The 19,412-nt window shown below is 36.8% G+C and overlaps 1 protein-coding gene across 1 annotated transcript in view; it reads left to right on the top strand.

Annotated features, from left to right (window-relative positions):
- alk (ALK receptor tyrosine kinase) overlaps positions 1 to 19,412 on the top strand; it is a 442,935-nt gene that overhangs the window by 393,043 nt on the left and 30,480 nt on the right. Inside the window, exons 9-12 of the mRNA XM_060879161.1 lie at positions 1,809 to 1,909; positions 5,605 to 5,771; positions 7,689 to 7,783; positions 15,101 to 15,226. Of these exons, the coding sequence (XP_060735144.1) occupies positions 1,809 to 1,909; positions 5,605 to 5,771; positions 7,689 to 7,783; positions 15,101 to 15,226 (489 nt within the window). The remainder of the gene's footprint in view (positions 1 to 1,808; positions 1,910 to 5,604; positions 5,772 to 7,688; positions 7,784 to 15,100; positions 15,227 to 19,412) is intronic.

Consider the following 19,412-nt stretch of genomic DNA (forward strand, 5'->3'; position numbering starts at 1 on the left):
TTATTATTATTATTATTATTATTATTATTATTATTATTATTATTATTATTATTATTACTATTATTAGCAGTAGTAGTAGTAGTAGTAGTAGTAGTGTTATTAATGGTGCTTGCAAAGCAACATTCTTGTTATCTTGCATACTGATTATGATTCTTCCAGACAAAATTTCGGCGCGTAACTTGCCCCGCAGATTTTGTCCTAGACCCATTAATGAGGTGTCAAATAGAACGGCTCATTGAGGAGAGGTGTGCTATGACTTTTATAAGCGATCCAACCAACGATGTTTGCACAGCGGACGAAAAAGCGGGCAAAAAAGTCCCATAGACTTGAATGGGAAATTCCTAAAATTCCTCTATTCTCTCTCTCTCACACACACACACACAGCGTGCGCAGAGCTCAGGCAGAGCTTGTCTTCTGAGTGCCAAGCGTTGCCACGTGCAAGCACCATTCACATTTTCTTCAAGAAATGTACATTCTAGTTATTATTATTATTATTATTATTATTATTATTATTATTATTATTATTATTATTATATAAATGATTATGTCAAAATTCTCTGTAAAAAAAGAAGCCAAATTCTGGTTCTTGTACTATATTTTCATGACAGCAGCAAAAGCATGCTGAACTACATCTCCCATCATCCCCAGCATGTCACATGTCACATGTCCTAATCACTCCCAGTTGTTTCATGATTCATCTTACTCCTCATTAGCGCTCCATTTAAACTCTGGTTTCTCTGTGTTTGCGGTTGTAATGTTCATGTGTTGTTGTCTGTGACACAGTATGTCTTTGCTTTGGACCCAACTTTATATTTATGAATTATTCTCCTTGCGTTCATGTCTTTTGCTGTTTTATTTGGACTTTAATTAGTCATTATTCTGCACTTGGATCCACATTGGCTTCCATTACGTTACAGGTTTAAAAGGAGTAAAATGCTTTGAGTATAAATCAAAGTTAATGCTCATTAAAACAATAGAACTCTTTGAGTACACTGTTAAAGAAAACCGACATTAACTCTGCTACCATCTTTTATCGTCATGTAGTTTTTGTATTTCTCTAAAAAAGTATGGGCTGCTGTGTTTTAGTCCTGAATTAAAGAGTGGTATTAGATATCACTAACTCTTAAACACTCTCAAGTACATGGTTACTACAATAAGCCTCAAGAATGATTCTCTATTCATTATTCTTAAGAATAAATGGTTAAATGTTTGTTGGTTTTTTTATGGCATTATCCCAGTAACCAGCAGGTGAACTGATAAATTTCACTTGTGGAATTGATCCAAAGTCATAGAAAGGTCTGAAATAGTTTGTCTTTAATAGCGTCTTTCCTGTTCGAAGTGTATTTTAAGAGTGCGTACAAATTAGTAACAAGAATGACTAAACGTATTGGTGATGAAGCAATTCACATCATCCAAGGTACAGATTTTTAAAATAAGGTCTGTCATGTAAATCATTTTTTAAACACTTTGTCACATTTGTGCTACTTGAATGCTCATGTATGAACATACAGTATGTATTTTCTGTTTTATGGAAAAAAAAAAGTTGCATTTACATAGAAAGTGTCTGAGGCCCATGTTGTTGACTTGAGCTGAATTTCATCATAATCATCCCAGCACAAATGTTGCTAGAATATAGTTCTATCATAAACATCACTAAGACGTTTTTGGAAGTTTTTGGCCTCTTTAATTTACAACAAGTGTTTCATACAATTGTTCCAATTTTGCTCTTGTTGCTCTTGTCCATAATCCACGTCTTGGTTTTTATTTCATCAGATATGTTTTATGTCTGACTTTCTCGTTCCTGACAGGTTCTGTTCTGGCTCTGGAAAGTCAATCAGAAGGCCAACGGGGGTCAGTAGTTGTGCGGAGTCCATTGTTCCTCTACCCTCTGCGCAACGCTCCGTGCATGGTAAGAGAGCAAAAATTCTGCATTCCGTCCGCGAAGCTGAGCGAGAGCGCGGTGCCTCTGCATGGCCAGCTTTATTTGGATCTCGGAGGAAATTATGTTAAGAGCATTTTTCATCAGGCCCACTTTCATATTTCCAGCAAATGTATTCCACTCTCATTTGAGTACACAGGCAACAAAAGATGTGGCCATTAGCGAGGCATTGCATATTGATAAGAGGTCTAGATACCTACAGGGAGGGTTTGATCAGCAAAGACAAGAAGGGTGTGTGATTAATATGCCGACTTCCTTCCTGATAAAATGTCAGAGCTAAATCGAGACTAGTTGATTAATTGAATCTCTTCTTATTATGATGCGATGATTACTTTGAATATCGGTTTTATGGTAATTCCTAAAAGCGATCATTTTTACTTTACTTTAAGGTATAGCAAAGTATTTTGAATATGCTATGGATCACTGTCCAAGGTGTTTTTTTTTTTTTTTTTTTTTTTTTTTTTTTTTAATTAAATGGAAAATGATCCTTTAGTGTTATAATGAATACATTAGATCCAGGGTAGAGAATTTTATTCTACACTAATGCAATTTGATGCAATTTCATCACTCATTAAAAGGTCAAATTATTATAGCAATGCTAGGACAATACAAAGGTAATGTCAAAACCAACCAGTAAGACTGTGTATAATTAAATTCTGAGTTAAAACTGAAATTTTACACCAAACATTTTGATCTGAACCAAATTTGCCAAATTTTTACCCTATAAATTTCAAGGTCATGATATATAGTGACTCTATTAAAGTTTACCCATAATGCATTTGTCTGGGAAGCAAAATAATCTCCAGTCCCTGCATTTTTCAAGAGGTTTGACTGGCTGTATTTCCTCTACTCTTCTGAATATAAAGTGCACAAGTCATTCAGCACAAAAGACTTAATGAAGCAAAAGTGTAACCAAGAGAGACAGACAGGCAGAGAGAGAGAGAGAGAGAGAGAGAGAGAGAGAGTGAGCAAAATGGAACAGAGACATTCAAAGGTGAATAAGTCAAGAGAAAGAAAGAAAGTACTAAAGAAGTAAATGGAATCAAGTAGAAATGGACACAGACGCAGGTGGAGGACTCATCTGGCCAGAGGTTTTGATGGACAGCTCCAGAAAGATTTGAGGTAATGGCTCTTTGTTGTACATATGGAAGCATGAGCAGTAGGAGCAGCAGGGCACGACAGCAGCTTGGCTCCAGTCCCAGAGATGAGTAAAGACTGGAGATGAGAACTTCTGTCTCGCTCACCTTGTCTCATACTCCCTGTCTGAGCTCCAGAGCTGGAAAAACTTCACTTGCTCTAACAGCTGGCTGTGTCTCCCTCCACAGTGTGCCACCTCGAATGCTATAGGAGGAGCAGTGAATGTGGACTTGATGTCACACTGCATTTCCTTGCCGGGTGAAATCATTAGTTAGGAGAGAATTCTACTGAAGCACATTGCTTTTCACTACATTTTTAATAAGCCTAGCTTAAACAGCAGTTGCTCAAGCAGTTAAGGCTCTGGGTTGTTGATTGGAGGATCGTGATTCAAGCCTCGGCACTGCCAAGCTGCCACTTTTGGGCCCTTGTGCAAGTCCCTTTACCCTCTCTGCTCTAGGGGTGATATATCATGGACTTCCGAAAAGCTAGGATATGCAAAGAAAGAATTTCACTGTGCTGTAGTGTATATGTGACAAAAGGCTGTCTACTGATGTATGCATGGGAAATAACTGACAGTTAATAATAATAATAATAATAATAAGAGGTGCATGGCTTAGTGAATAGCATTTTCAGTGGGTTCATTTTCACCTCTAAACAATGAGTTTTTATGTTTTCCCCATGCTACAAGGTTTCCTCCAGGTACTCCAATTTCCTCCCATAGTCAAAAGACATTCTTTGTAGGCTGACTGGAATATCTAAATTGTCCATAATGTGTGTGCGATTGCGCCCTGTGTTGAGTTGTCTAGGGTGTGTCCCATGCTTCGTGCCCCGAGTACACAGGGATAGACTCCAGGTTACCTCAACCATGTTGGACAAGCTGCACAGTATATAGATAGATCAGAAGAAGAAAAAGAAGAAGAAGAAGAAGAAGAAGAAGAAGAAGAAGAAGAAGAAGAAGAAGAAGAAGAAGAAGAAATTGCATTCAGTAACCACAACTTTTATTTTTCTGCTTGGAAAACAAGATAAAATCTGCCTTTTCTACCTAACTAACCACAAGCATCAGAAGCCACAAGCATCTGAAGCCACAGAAGCCACTAACCACAAGCACAAACTCATACTAGTCATTCAAGATTTTTTATAATTATTTGATATTTACAAAATGCATCCTTTTAAAATGTTAGTTTTAGTTCTTACAAATCTAACAGAATCTGTGAACAAAAATGTAGTATTGATTCCATATTAACACTCAAGTAGTAGTGAAAGTGAAATAAATGCTCAAAAATAGGCTAGGGGTCTAAAAGAACTGCAACGCTAGCAAGGAGCTAAAATGTCCAAATAGAGAAGGCTGTAGTTGTAAAACGGAAAGTTGTCATAAAAATGAATGTTGGCTCTGAACTCTGAGTCAGACACGAAGAGGCTCTCAGGTGTACCGCTATACAAAAATGACACACTAGTGTGAGTTCAAGGATAGAAGGTGTTTGATTCAACACTTTTATAAACGTGTGGAAAAAAAGATGATGTCTAATACAATAAAATGCTCTATGGCTTGAGAGAATGAAAGAGTGTAATTGATTAATGGTCATAGTGTAATTTTAATTAAAAAAAAAGAATGTAAGGTAGCAAGATGTAAGAAACAATTCATTCATTAATTCATTCATTCATTCATTCATTCATTCATCTTCAGTAACTATAAAATGTGCAGAAGTCAGGGGGATGATACTATGCTCGTGTTTCCGTTTAATTGTTTGTTTAAAATTGCAGCCTTTATTATTTATTTAAAAATGTCTTAATAGGCAGTGTAGGTTTATTTATTTATTTATTTATTTATTTATTTATTGTAATTGGTATTTATTTGCTTACTTATTTATTTACTGGTCAAAAATGAGCATATTACATTAATAATTACAGATAATATTATTTACATACCCTTATATCTGGTCTGTAAACATATCATTCATATGTAACAGTGCATTTGGGACATTTCCCACTCATCCTCCTCATTGCGCCCTCATTTCCCTCATAATTCACAAGAAAGCTATATAAACCTTATATTGTTTTAGCATCATCATCATCATCATCATAGAGCTTTGTCTAGCCTAGTTATAATTTTACACAAAGTTCAGCCTAGTTATAATTTTACAAAACAGAATCCAGAATGCAAACAAAAAAAATAGAATGCATGATAGCACATTCATTCATTCATTCATTCATTCATTCATTCATTCATTCATCTTCAGTAACTAAACCTTCATGGTCAAGGATGTGGTGGATCATCAAACACATCCTCATTCATTCATCATAAACAATTCGCTCCACATATACAGTACACATAGTTGTGGAACACGTGGCTGGTGCAACACAAGGTATTTATTGTCATTGTATAGCTCTGAATACAACAAAATTGGAAAAACAGCCAGTGAGGCTTCCTTTTACAAATAAAGAATGAAACCATTTACCAGATGATCCTGTATATTAAATGGAAATAATGTATATGTCAGATACAGCACTGTGTATGATGTGATCTCCAGGTACGGTTCCAGGTATGTGGAAGCCCAAACGGTCTTTTGTCTCTCTGGATCATCGAGAACAGCACAGGCCCCGAGGGACAAAGAGGTCTATGGAACTCCAGCATTGAGGCCAAAATGGACAAGGGATGGCAACTCGTCGCTTTCCCACTGTTTGGATTAGTCGACTCGTAAGTATCTAGATAGCAAATTAAGAAAAATACCTTGTTCGAATTCATCACTAAAGTGTACTATATTACTACAAATGAAGATATGGAGTAAGACTAAAAGTAATGTATTCATACTTAACAACTTCCTGATTAGGGTGGTGGTGGTTTAAATTAGGATACAACTTTATTTATTTATTTTTTAATTAAATGTTCTTATTTGCATATTTTTGCTTTCAAGAAGTATGATTGGATAAATACAGTGCGTGGCTATTTAAATAATGTCTATTTTAAATTAATATTTAAAATACTATTTAAATAATGTCTTGTCTCGCACTTTTACATCACTGAGGAAAAATTACAGGTCCCACAAAGGTACTGTTGCTTTTACAGCTCTGTAATATTTTTGGCTTTTTAAATTTTGTTGTATAGTATTGTCAGTGATGCTAAACCTGATGCTACTGAGTTGTTTTTGCTAATTGTTGCTACATCCTGGTTTTCATTGGCTGTTGTCATTTCTGGTTAGGTGTCTGTTGCTAAGCATGTAAACGTATGGAAGCGAAATATGGATTTAACACTGCAACAGCGGTGCAAAAGCTGCTTCAGTGCATGGTTTTATAACCTCAGGGAAAAAGCAATGCTAATCCTGCTTCTAAATGACCAGTGTGAAGATGGGATAAGTGCATAGTTTAGAACGATGCTAACCCGAAGTTAAGTGCACTGTGAAAATCTCTAGTATGTATTTTGACTTCCAGCTTTATACCAAATTTCTCATATACAGCATATGAAAGTCGTAGCTTTTACTGAACTAAAACAGGTGAAAAAAAAACACACACACAATTACTAACTCCATGCTGCCTGGATAGTTTGCTGCTTTACCAGCTTTTTTTGAATGCACAATTGTGTAATTTGCATTCAGTTTTGTAAAAGCTCTATCCGTATTCAACCTAAAATCTTAATGAATCCCGTTGAGATGAGGCCTGCTCTTTGGTCTCGCTTCACAATATCATTCACTTCTTCAGAAAGGAGGGAGAGGGAAAAAAAAGAAATCAATGTACAGAACATTCACATTCAACCACACTTTCACTCCAATTAGCAAATGCACTTGACTTGCGAGACAGTAGAGCACAGAGAAAAACAGTGGGCTGATTCATCTCCGTCTGCTTGATTGGGCTCCTCCGAATGTTCGAGCTTTGCTAATGCTTGTCCTCAGAGAATGATTAAGATTTCAGATTTGGCCTTTTTTTCTTGTACTTTAGACTAGTTTTTTTTTTTTTTACACTTTTTTTATTTTTGTGAATTCTCTATCATCTTTTATTATTATTATTATTATTATTATTATTATTATTATTATTATTATTATTTTATTTTATTTTATTTTATTTTGTATTATTTGTATTATTATTATTATTATTATTATTATTATTATTATTATTATTATTATTATCAGATGAGCTTTCAACCAGGTAAGATAGATAGATAGATAGATAGATAGATAGATAGATAGATAGATAGATAGATAGATAGATATTAATTTCATGCTCATATTAGAGCGACAGGTATTTTCAAGGTTGCATAAAATTCTGATTTATAACCACAGGTGCTGCAGATATAATAATAATTTAAGCATTTTCAGCCACACTGAACCACTTATGTCTAATTTTTTTTGAAGATCTGCCACATCTGAATCTGTCTAAGAGCTTGCTTAATCTGAGGGGTTCTTAAATCTAGCACACAATCAAATAATAACGGTTCAGCTCTGCGCATCGGGCTATTCTGTCGGCAAGGAATCTTGCGCTCGGAGCAGCAATGAATAGTAGCAGTCTGATATTTTAGCTATCGGATTGTTCAGATTCCTACAACCGTGATGGAAAGCGTTTACCATAGAAACAAATAAGACTTTGACAACAATTGACTTTGTGGTTCTTCTCTTCTGTGTAGGTTCTACCTCCAGTTCACAGCAGAGATTTCGTCTGGCTCCTACGTGGCGTTTGCTGTGGATAACTTCACACTTACTATGAGCTGTTTTCTTGAAAGTGAGTCAGCTTGCTTTTTTCTTCACACAACTGTATTCAGATGTCAACCAGAATTAAAGTTGGGGTGCACGTTGTTTGAAAAATGCTTCAGAAAACTGAGTCGGGCTGACAAACAAAACAAACGTGTAGCCAATGAGCAGAAAGGGGCGTGTCTTGTCAATATGAGGTGTTCAGTGCGCATGTCTGACATTAGCAGAAAGCGATTCAAACATTGTCATGGCGGATAAAAACGAAAAGCAAAAAAATTCTTACGATAAGGCAAGAAGTAGGACCCCTGTTAATATAGGTTTAGCTTTCCAGCACTGGAGAGAACTGAACATCTTCCGAGTGAAACGGAGCTAAACCTTTCACGGTACAACACACAGTACTACAAAAACACATTTGTATTACCATAAGTTAATTTATTGATAAAATATTCCCTCGGCCAGCTGCCCCAACAGGTTCCTCCATAATATTTGCCTGGGATACGTATGTATGTGTGGGGCGGAGCTATCAAAACAGGGGTGACACCCACCTGGGTTAGGGGTGTGTTTGTTTTGGTGATTTCAAATGTCAACATTGGTTTTCAAACATCGTGCACCCCACCTTTAATTGGTCCTTTTTTATATCTATATTGGAAATATTTTTTTTGGTGGTTTGTCTGTTGACTGGTTGTTTACTTATTAGTTTTTTTTTATATTGTTTATATTTTATATTGTTTATCTTTTCATAAAATGTTATAATAGAGTAAATGGGTGGATTGTTTGTAACAGTTAGTGTAGTTTTATTTATTTTATTTAGATTGGATCAGGAATGTTCAATTTCATAAAACCAATTTTTTTATTATCATTTATTTTCTTTTCTTTAGTTTACTAATTATTAACCTACTTAGCTTCATTTACTTGCTTATTTATTTATGTTTCGTTCAAAAAAATTTATTAATTATAGTAATACTATTTACTATTTACATCGAATTTTACACCAAAGCCGTAGTACAATATCCGACTCGGATCGTTCACATGTAACGGCGAATTTGTGACATTTTCCCTTCGTGCAGTTCACTTCAATGCTATATAAACCCTGCTTTCCTCCTTATCATCATCATCATCATAATCATCATCATAGTGTTTATCTGTTAAATCAAATCTAGCTCGCAGGTGGACTGTAACCAGTCATCAAACAAGACACATCTATTTACAGTCACTAAATGACAATTTTATCTAATCATAGACCTGCTGTAATCATAACTCGATAATTGTTGTTATATCTGGCAAACGTAAAAGTGTCTAATGACAGTGCAGGAAATGCTGCGTGTTTAGACATTTATTGTAGACAGTTTAAGTCAATTTGCACTGAATCAAAGAGTAAAAGCTTAATTACGCCTGTCTTGTAAACTGCTCCTCAGGGCAGAAGTGATGATATTTCCCTGCCACTCAACTGCACCACCTGAATTCACCCTGAATTTATTCATTGAACATCAAAATATATAGATATCTACCTGTTGCCTAAACCTAAACCCACTTATTGTATATGCATTGTGCACCCTACAGCCCAATAATACCATCAGGCTGGCTCGGCGAGCGTGCTGACACTGACTTCTGGGCACCGAGTTCCCGTTTGCAGCTGTGAACAGAATAATAATCACGCTGAACACGATTTTTTGGAATCTTTCAGAGGAGCCTCTGTCTGAATACCGTGCAGCTGAGAGACGAAACAGAAGTGCTGCTCATTAACGCAAAAGTGTTGCATTAAAAGACTAAGCCCATTTACATGCACAATCCGAGCGAGCTCGGCAGTACGACGCAAGCCAGATTTCCTTCCCGATCTGATTTTCAGCTCCGAACTGAATAAATAATGCATAAGATGAATGAGAAGTTGTTATAAGATTATAGGCCAGTTTATCATTTTATAGTCTGTTTATTTTATGTATTATGGGTATGTCAGATATATGCACGACTGTGAGATTGTGTTGCATAATATGTATGTATTTGGTTTTACATTCAGTTGAGTAACAAGTGTTATAGTATTAGTCTAGATTTTTTTAGATTTTTTATATCTATAATACAGTTGAAGTGCTTTTGGACTCATTTAAAGGATTTAAATTCACAAATTTCACGCTACAAGCTATAATATAGAAACACCAAACTGCCACTTTAGTTTGATGAATCCAGCATATCATCAGGCTTGATATCAATCTTAGAAATAAACCTCAAAGAGAGGCGCTGTTGCAATCATAATTCCTCATCACTGATGGGCGAGAACAGAGCGTTGAGGGAAATGGATGACACTCACTGTGAAATATTTTCCTTGCAACTTGGATTTGATAGTATTTGCCAGCTTGCATTGATTTGACACGGTGCCACTGGGATGCCATCCATCGCCGTGGCCCACAGATGGCTCAGTTTAATTCCAACTATGTATGCATTATGCCACAAATGGAATTGTCTGATGTGCCATATTTTACCCCTCATCAATCGGCGAAAAAGCAGTCAGAAAGTTGTGAAAGATGCACACGTTATTAGCAAAGTGGACCGAATCAGCTGCTCTTTATAAGCATGCCACACTGTGCTGTTGTGCTGCATGCCTATTAGTTCAGTGTGTATCTGAAAATGTGTACGCCTGCGTCCTCTAAAATCATCTCTCTCTCTCGTCTGCATTGTTCTCCACCTCAAACAGATGGCTTCGGATTTGCCATGTGGGTGTATGCTTTTATTTTTTCTCACCTTTTCACATAGCAGTAGGCTTTCTTTTATACCTTTTTTTATTAGTTTTGCTCTCATACGATGCTTTGGACAGGGAGCCATATCAATAATAAATAGAGGATGGAGGGCACAAGTGCCAACTGCAAATGATAGCAAAGCTAACAAAAAGGAATCAGAAAAAGGCCCGAATCCCTGTTTTGTTTCTGATGGCTGAAACAGTTTTTTGTGAAGCCTGAAACCTTTCTAACAGCAATGCAGTGCAACAGAGAAACAGCTCATTAATGAATGACCAGAAACAGAGCTCTATCTCTAACCACCTAACAGAATGCATTAATGTGTCTGCACTGGCCATTCCTGATGTTTTTTATTCATTATGTCGATTTACTATAGTGTAGTTCATGCCATTGAAGTTGGCATGTTTTCATTGTTTCCTGTTCAGTGTAATTTAATAAAAAAGAAAGAAATATTGTTAAATATTACTCATTTTAACTAGCGTTAATTTTTGACGCTCATATTATGGGCTGTAATTACAACTCGGAACATGCAACCTTTCCGAACTACCTTCTCTGTACATCTCAAATTTAAATACCGCCCAACATACAGACGAAGCAACATTAATTCATTCATTCATTCATTTTCTACCGCTTATCCGAACTACCTCAGGTCACGGGGAGCCTGTGACTATCTCAGGCGTCATCGGGCATCAAGGCAGGATACACCCTGGACGGAGTGCCAACCCATCGCAGGGCACACACACACTCTCATTCACTCACGTAATCACACACTACAGACAATTTTCCAGAGATGCCAATCAACCTACCATGCATGTCTTTGGACCGGGGAGGAAACCGGAGTACCCGGAGGAAACCCCCGAGGTACGGGGAGAACATGCAAACTCCACACACACAAGGCGGAGGCGGGAATCGAACCCCCAACCCTGGAGGTGTGAGGCGAACGTGCTAACCACTAAGCCACCGTGCCTCCCAGCAACGTTAATAATGATGTCAATTTGAGCACTGTAAAAGTTCTAACACAAATCACTTAACGCAAAGATCAAAGAATAATAACACGCTTTTATGCTTGTGTCCATCCAAGTATTAGCACGAGCACTTTAATATCCACATCGGAGCCTGAATTATTGACAGAGCTGTGCTGTTACAGAAAATGAATCAATACCAGGACCAATCACATTCAGGAATTTAACAGAGCTGAGAAATAATGGATAATAATGTACATTATTGCTGTTTGCAAAATGCACAGTCTGGACTAATAGTATTAATGGAGTTAAAAAGCAGGTGTGAAATCATAGTCATAGTTCTATGCAAATTTGTCACCATTTTTGTTTTGTTTTTTGGCTTTGTGTGAATGGCTTTTATCTGTCCATCCATTTTCTGTAGCGCTTATCCTACACAGGGTCACAGGGAACCTGGAGTCTATCCCAGAGGACACAGTGAATAAGACAGGGGACACTCTGTATAGGGTGCCAACTCTTTGTAGAGCACAATTACACACACAAAAACACATATGGACACTCATTAACACACCACAGGCATTGTAGAGATTCACGTTTAGCCTACAACATGTCTTTGGATTGGGGAAGGAAACCTGGAAAAAAAACCCTAATGCACAAAGAGAACATGCAAACTCACACAGGGAGGAAGCAGGACTCAAACACCCCAACTGTGGAAAAACAACAAGAATCTAGTATGTTGACCATTGACCTAAATATTCTTCTTAATATTCAGGCTGCTTATTTAGTCTTTACAAGATTTTAGGTAAGCACATAATGTACTGTAAGTAAGTGATGTATAACTTCACTTTACGACATAATTGCAAACGAGGTTGAATACCGTACTGTATAAATTTGATAGATCAAACAAAAACAGTGGCTGCTGAAAGAATGATAAAAGCTGTCCAGATTAGTTTTTCAGCTCTTTTCTATCTCAGTGGGCCTGAAAACTTCTAAAATCCAGCTGATGTTCCTTTTCACCCTAAATCTTTTTTTTGACCATGTAATTACAGTACAAAGCGATGCCTTGTTATATGTCTTAAAAAAGTATTCCAATTTACTTTGTAGGCTTAACATTTTAAGCTTAACAGCAGATTTACTGCATTTGGCAGATGCCTTTATCCAGAGCGACTTATTTTATCACATTTTTATATAACTGAGCAATTGAGGATTTAAGGGCCTTGCTCAGGGGCCCAGCATGGTGGATGTGGAATTTGAACTAACACCCTTCTGTCTTGTAGTACAACACTTTAACCACTAGGCTACCACATCCCAGTAAAACTAATAAAGTATATGCAGTTCCAGGGGGAAATAATAGTTAAAAGGGTTTAGGAGGTTAATAGAAAAACTGTTTAGCTAATCATCAGGATTTCGCAAATTCAAATCTTGATAATAGTACAGCCGTCTGTGGCTGAGAGCAATACTGGCTGTGCTGTCTGGGTGGAAGGGATGATGTTACTGTTTCTGCTGTCAATCAAAGCAACACTAACCAACGATCCCATGATAACAATGGGATAACAAATAATCTTGTTTAACAAAAGAATCGTAAACTTTTAATAGCTTTAGTTCTTTGTACTGTAAGTGAAGCAGAGTTCCTGTTATCATCTCCAACTAATTTATTTATTTATTTTCTATTCATTAATGAACATCAAATGGTGCTTTTTTTTTGTTTTTTAATCTATTCATAGTTACATTTAATGGTGTGGGTGGGAAGAAAAGAAATAGCTCCTTTTATCCCTTATGTTAGAGCAGGTATAAATATCGGTTCCAACTGTTAAGTTAATAAGACGAGGAAATGTAGTTTTCTTACAGAGAAACTAAAATGCCATCTGCTCTGCAAAACATACTGACTACAACAAAGCGCAGACACGAGAAATAAACAATACTGGAAATAAGCATCCCAATTCAGAAAGCTAGAGTATAGCATATTGTCAGATTAGCGCTGATAGAGGTGTGGGACGTCATCATTAGCACAAGCACCAGCATCATCGGCCGCTGCACAACATATCAGTCATGTCACACGATTGCAAACACCTTCGAATTACGCGAATTACGTTCATGCAAAAAAAAATATTATCATGTATTGTATTGCGCTCTTTGTTTAGCATCCGTTGTAAGTACCATTGTTGTTTATTGACTCTGCATCCATCACACTTATCAACAATTCTTGGTTTTTTTTTCATTTGTTTATTATTAGCTTTGCGCAGGAGATACAGTGGCTTAGTTGTTAGTACGCTTACATCGCATTTTTTAATTCAAAGGCGACTTACAAATGAGGAAATGCATGTAACGTGATACTGTATATATCAAGCAGAGGACAATACGAGTAGTTCTGCCATACTGGATTTTTAAGTCGTGGTAGGCGAGAGGTGTGTGAGATGGTTCTTCAGCCATTTTCTAAAGATAGTGATGGATTCTGCTATAAGATTTGAGGCTGAGGGATTGAGGGACAGTCAGTTTGAAGGTTCAGGAAAGGCAACTCATGCCTAACTAATAGGCACTACCAGGTATTGGTCCTTAACCGATGTCAGCTTGTGTGGTTATGGGTACTGATTGGCATTAATAAATTGTCTGTAGCATCTGAGCGTGCCTCGAGTGGATTGACACCCTGTCAAGGATCTCAGGTCCTCTTTCTTAAGCTCCAAATCCCCTGTGACCCTGTGTAGGATAAGCAGTACAAAAAATAGAAAAAACGTCTTTTGCAGCATCCACCATCCAATTTCCTGTGAGGGCTATTGTTATAAAAAATATAGATGTTTTAAAATATAGAGTAATATTTCATATTTCAATTAATTCAGTCCAAGCAGCTTACTAGAAACTTCACCCACACCTTCTGACCAATCAATTTGAAGATATTACAAAACATAATATCTGCCACTAATTGAGGCAGGACATTCTGAGAACAACCTCTATATCTAAATGTAGTTTGTTTTCCTGATGAGAAACATTGCTTGCCTGTTTGGATTAAGAATTAGGACAGAGGAAGTCTGGGCCATGCTTTTAACCAGTCACATGCGCTGCAATCTGATGTCTCAAATGGGGAGGCTGATAATAGCTGTGGTGGCAGTGTGCAGCATGAAAAGCTGTGAGCAGTAGGGAACACGGCCAGATGATGAAGATGATGAATGATGCTAGCTCAGGCTGAAGTGATGTGGGAGTTGCTTTCATGTAAGGGTTTTTATTTTTTTTTTTTTACAACTGATTTTACACACAGTCCCACTACTGTTAGCTGGACTATATTTGGGGTGAAGGGGTGATCTGTCTTCTGAGGAAAGTGACAAATGAAACAATACCTGAGCTCACGTGACTTGTCATTATAATTAAGAAATGTGCGATTGTGTCCGTACTTTTTCACCTGAGGCTACATAAAGAACCAGCCACGTCCTCCTCTATGTTGTTTTTTTTTTAATTTTCATTTTACACATTGATAGAGTGTGTTACATGGCATCTAACAAATTATTATATATGTACTTCAATAACGATAAAAGTGTTCATTAAAGTGTATACACTGTAGATGTGAATCCTTGTTATTTGATTTTTGATTCATAACCTGTGCAGTTATTTGTGTTTGACCTAATTTAAACCACAGTAAAACTAAGCTAGGACTATTTTTATATTTTTTTTTAGCCAATGGAGAATTCCCACCGGTGGTTCCTACAAGCGCTACACCAGTGCAGTTCAGACCGACTATTCCCACGAAGACCACGACCCCAGTAAACAGAGCGCTGACCCTCCTCCCCGAGCTTGCAGACAGTGAGTCTCTTCCTTTTCACTCTGAACTCAGTGTTAGCATATTAACTTAAAATGTTAAAACGACTAGGATTCAGTCTAAATATATATATATATATATATATATATATATATATATATATATATATATATTTTTTTTTTTTTTTATTCAGACCTGTTCCAGCCAAATCAGGTTATTAAAATCCCTCACACCATTAAGGTTGGCAGATTTTTTTCTTGTGTGTAAATCTCTTGGACAGGACATTCATCTTTCATAACAAAGACTAAATAATTATTGATTTTGATTTATTGTAGACTCTTAATGGACAATTTTGATGCTTGGATTGCTGAAACATGGGATTATTAAACATCAGATGATTCTCTGACTGATACATATAGAGCTTATAATAAATTATTCATATAGAAGATCACAAAGCAGCTACAAATACTTTACAGTGAAGTGAAAAAAAATAGTGAAACAAATAGTAGTTGAAAAAAAATTATTTGATAAATAAAATAATCAAGTAAATGTCATAAAAGTAAAGTAAACAGTTAAATTCTATTCAATTCAAGTTTATTTGTATAGCTCTTTCTATAATGGACATTGTCTCAAAGCAGCTTTACAGAACATAAACATAGAGCAGAAGGTAAACATAAGGAGAAGTATAAAGAATTAATATAATAAAAATTCAAGATATATATAGTTCATGGTATGTATGTATGTATGTATGTATGTATGTATGTATGTATGTATGTATGTATGTATGTATGTATTTATCCCCAATGAGCAAGTCTGAGGTGACTCAGGCAGCAGTGGCAAGGAAAAACTCCCTTAAATTGGTAAGGAAGAAACCTTGAGAGGAACCAGACTCAAAGGGGGGCTGGCAATCACTCAGTGATTGGTGGAACTTGAGGAATTGGTGGAACTTGGTGGAAAGTTACTGTTTTCTCGATGTTTGGGGGAAAAAAAAACAAAAGGTTGCTTCAACAATCTTTTTAAGTTTAATATGTGAAACCTGTAGAGTATGGATAAGGCTAGTACTAAATGCTAAACCATTAATAGACTTTCTATTCTAAATTCTAAAGGAAACAATGAGTGTGGTTATGAGTATGTATATGAGTACGTATGGCTTAGCTTCATCCTAGCTAATGACAGCTGTGATGATGTTCAGAATAACTGTGGGGTTGTAAGTGCAATATTGCTTTTAATTAACAGTTTTAATAAACAAGAAATTAATATCGAATAAGCGAATTTTTTAGACACATTTCAAGCGTTCTGTTGATTTTTGCCCCACTAGCAGAAACAGATCTCAAAGCTAGCACGCTACTAAAGGTGCTTCCGGTAAAACTGGCTTTGCTTCTTCATTTTCAGCTTCCTCTGAAGTCACTAAACTCTTCTGTAGAAATGGTTCCATACTAGGAAGTGAAATTATACATGGTGAACGCAGACGAGCGCAACGATACACTCAGTGAAACATCCAAATGGAGTTATAGGGAGTACAAATGCTGGAAATGCTGCTCGACAAATCAAATTAGTGGACCAGATCTAACTGCTGTATAATATGTTTTTAGTCCATGTTAATATTCCCTATGCTGTATTTTGCCAGTAGCTTGTTTGTCGTAGATATACTGTAGGATGTCCTGTGAAAAGCGTGTTACAGCAGTGAAGATGAGATAAAACAGAACCATGGATCAATCTCTCGGCACCTTAAAACTGCAGATAGTATTTTTGTGTTGTCAAGACAAGATGGATTATTTACTATGATTTGAAGGATCAAAATCAAGAAATGTAAGAAATTAGCATCAAATGCTTACAATTCATTTATTCGAGTTTTCAGCACGTACAGTAAGCCATGTCACAATCAGTGAAATACTAAAGAACCTTTAAGAGAAAAATGATAGAGGCTTTACTGACATAGGCAAGTTTCAGGTTTATTGTCATATGCATAAAGAATGCTTTAAGCTTCTATATATATATATATATATATATATATATATATATATATATATATATATATATATATATATATATATATAATGAAATATTTATGCAACAATACATGCAATACAATATATTTAGTCATAGTGAAAGATATTGCACATATCCAATAGTGTATGATGACAAATAAATAAATAAATAAATAAATAAATAAATAAATAAACAAACAAACAAATAGCAAATTAATAAGCTGTATTAGCTTGTGCACATCGGAAATAAATTGGAAAAAAAGAGGAGAATTTCAGTAGTTTTCATATCACCTTGAACTGCAATATAGCCATGAACCTCAGCACTCGTTTCCAGATATTATTTTCAAAGTCAAATAGCTAAAAAGCATTATGGGATTTATGCCTATTACATCATCTAGCCATTTTTGAAGTAGTGAAAATATTAATTTGATTTCTGTGCTCTCTGTGTTGCATTTGGAAGCAATTAATGTGAGTAGTATGCCATAATTTCAACAAAAGGCGAAGGGGAAGGTTTGTCAGTGTTTATTGCTAAACTGATTTATTCCATTTCACCTCACACACCGGAGAGAGCTCTAAAAATCGCACGCTACCTGCTTACTAATCCCAACAGATGTAAGATTTTCTTACATTCTTATTCTAAAAGCTCACCAAAGGTCTGAAAGGAAATGAGTGGAAGTCATCTCCGTCATACGTTAGACGGATTTATCTCTGTACACAGTTTGGAGATGTCCCTCGGATTTGTTCAGTTCCTGTTTAGCGGAGCTGAATGATAGCACCATTCTGCACATTATTATTTATCTCTGCAAGACAGATCCTTCATTTTATTCTGATTTATAGTCTTTAGGTGAGGAGTTACTCTCATTCAAGTAACCACATTAATCAGTACTTTTGGCAAGGACCCAGGTGATGTTTGTGACATGGCTCCCACACTGTCGCAGCTTTAATAAATCCGTATAGGATCCTAATCTCCAATTCGTTAAGACCCGTTAGAGGAATGCGGCTCAATCAGATACAGTCCTCTGTGGTACAACGTGTTTATGGCAGCTTGCCTGACTGAATGTGCTTAGTAGTTTGTTAGGTCACTGGAATTAGGAAACAATTCTGCATGTGATATTTGTGCCTGGAAATCCTGAGTGCCTCTGTTCTGTACGTGTAATATTTAGTTATTTCCTGTTGAGAGAACATTCAGGGTAGTTCAGCTGTTACTAAAATGAAAGCTATGACAGCTGCAATATTCTCACTCGTTCTAGTTAAACTGTAAACTTGGCAGTTTGGATGTGCACGAGCTCATTTCAAACCATTTCTTCAGTGTGCTATTGTAACGTATTAGACAGAGACAGAGAGAGAGACACACACAGAGAGAGAGAGAGAGAGAAAGAGAGAGAGATAGCGAGGGAGGGAGGATCTATGCACAGAGGCATAATCCAGAGATACAAAATGAAATCCAAATCAAAGTCAGTAAACAGGAAGTACTGTAGCAAGAGATATCAGAGCAAACAAACCAGAGCATTATCCATAGAACAAAACATGAAAATGGGCAAAGCAAACACCACATGAACAATTACGGGAATACCAAGGCTCAGAACGTGAACGCTCGTATTCTTAGGCAAGACTTCACAATGTTTGAATGTTCTTTACATTTTAATGTATTCGAGCTGTGGCTCTCACAAGTCCAAGTTGTTTGTAAAGAGTCTGCAGTGGGTCTGTTTTTAAACAGCAGAGAAATCACGAACCCACCATTACCAATAATATAATAAGATTTTTTTATATAGAATATAATGTTCATTCCGGGGGGCACGGTGGCTTAGTGGTTAGTACGTTCGCCTCACACCTCCAGGGTTGGGGGTTCGATTCCCGCCTCCGCCTTGTGTGTGTGGAGTTTGCATGTTCTCCCTGTGCCTCGGGGGTTTCCTCCAGGTACTCCGGTTTCCTCCCCCGGTCCAAAGACATGCATGGTAGGTTGATTGGCATCTCTGGAAAAATTGTCCGTAGTGTGTGATTGTGTGAGTGAATGAGAGTGTGTGTGTGTGCCCTGCGATGGGTTGGCACTCCGTCCAGGGTGTATCCTGCCTTGATGCCCGATGACGCCTGAGGCACAGGCTCCCCGTGACCCGAGGTAGTTCGGATAAGCGGTAGAAGATGAATGAATGAATAATGTTCATTCCGTAATGTACATCCCAGAAACACTTATTATAAATAATTACGACTAATGCTTATTTGGACCTAATGTGTCATGCCTGTG

The sequence above is a fragment of the Tachysurus vachellii genome, chromosome 10 (genome assembly GCF_030014155.1).
Source record: "Tachysurus vachellii isolate PV-2020 chromosome 10, HZAU_Pvac_v1, whole genome shotgun sequence".
In the NCBI taxonomy this organism is placed as follows: Eukaryota; Metazoa; Chordata; class Actinopteri; order Siluriformes; family Bagridae; genus Tachysurus; species Tachysurus vachellii.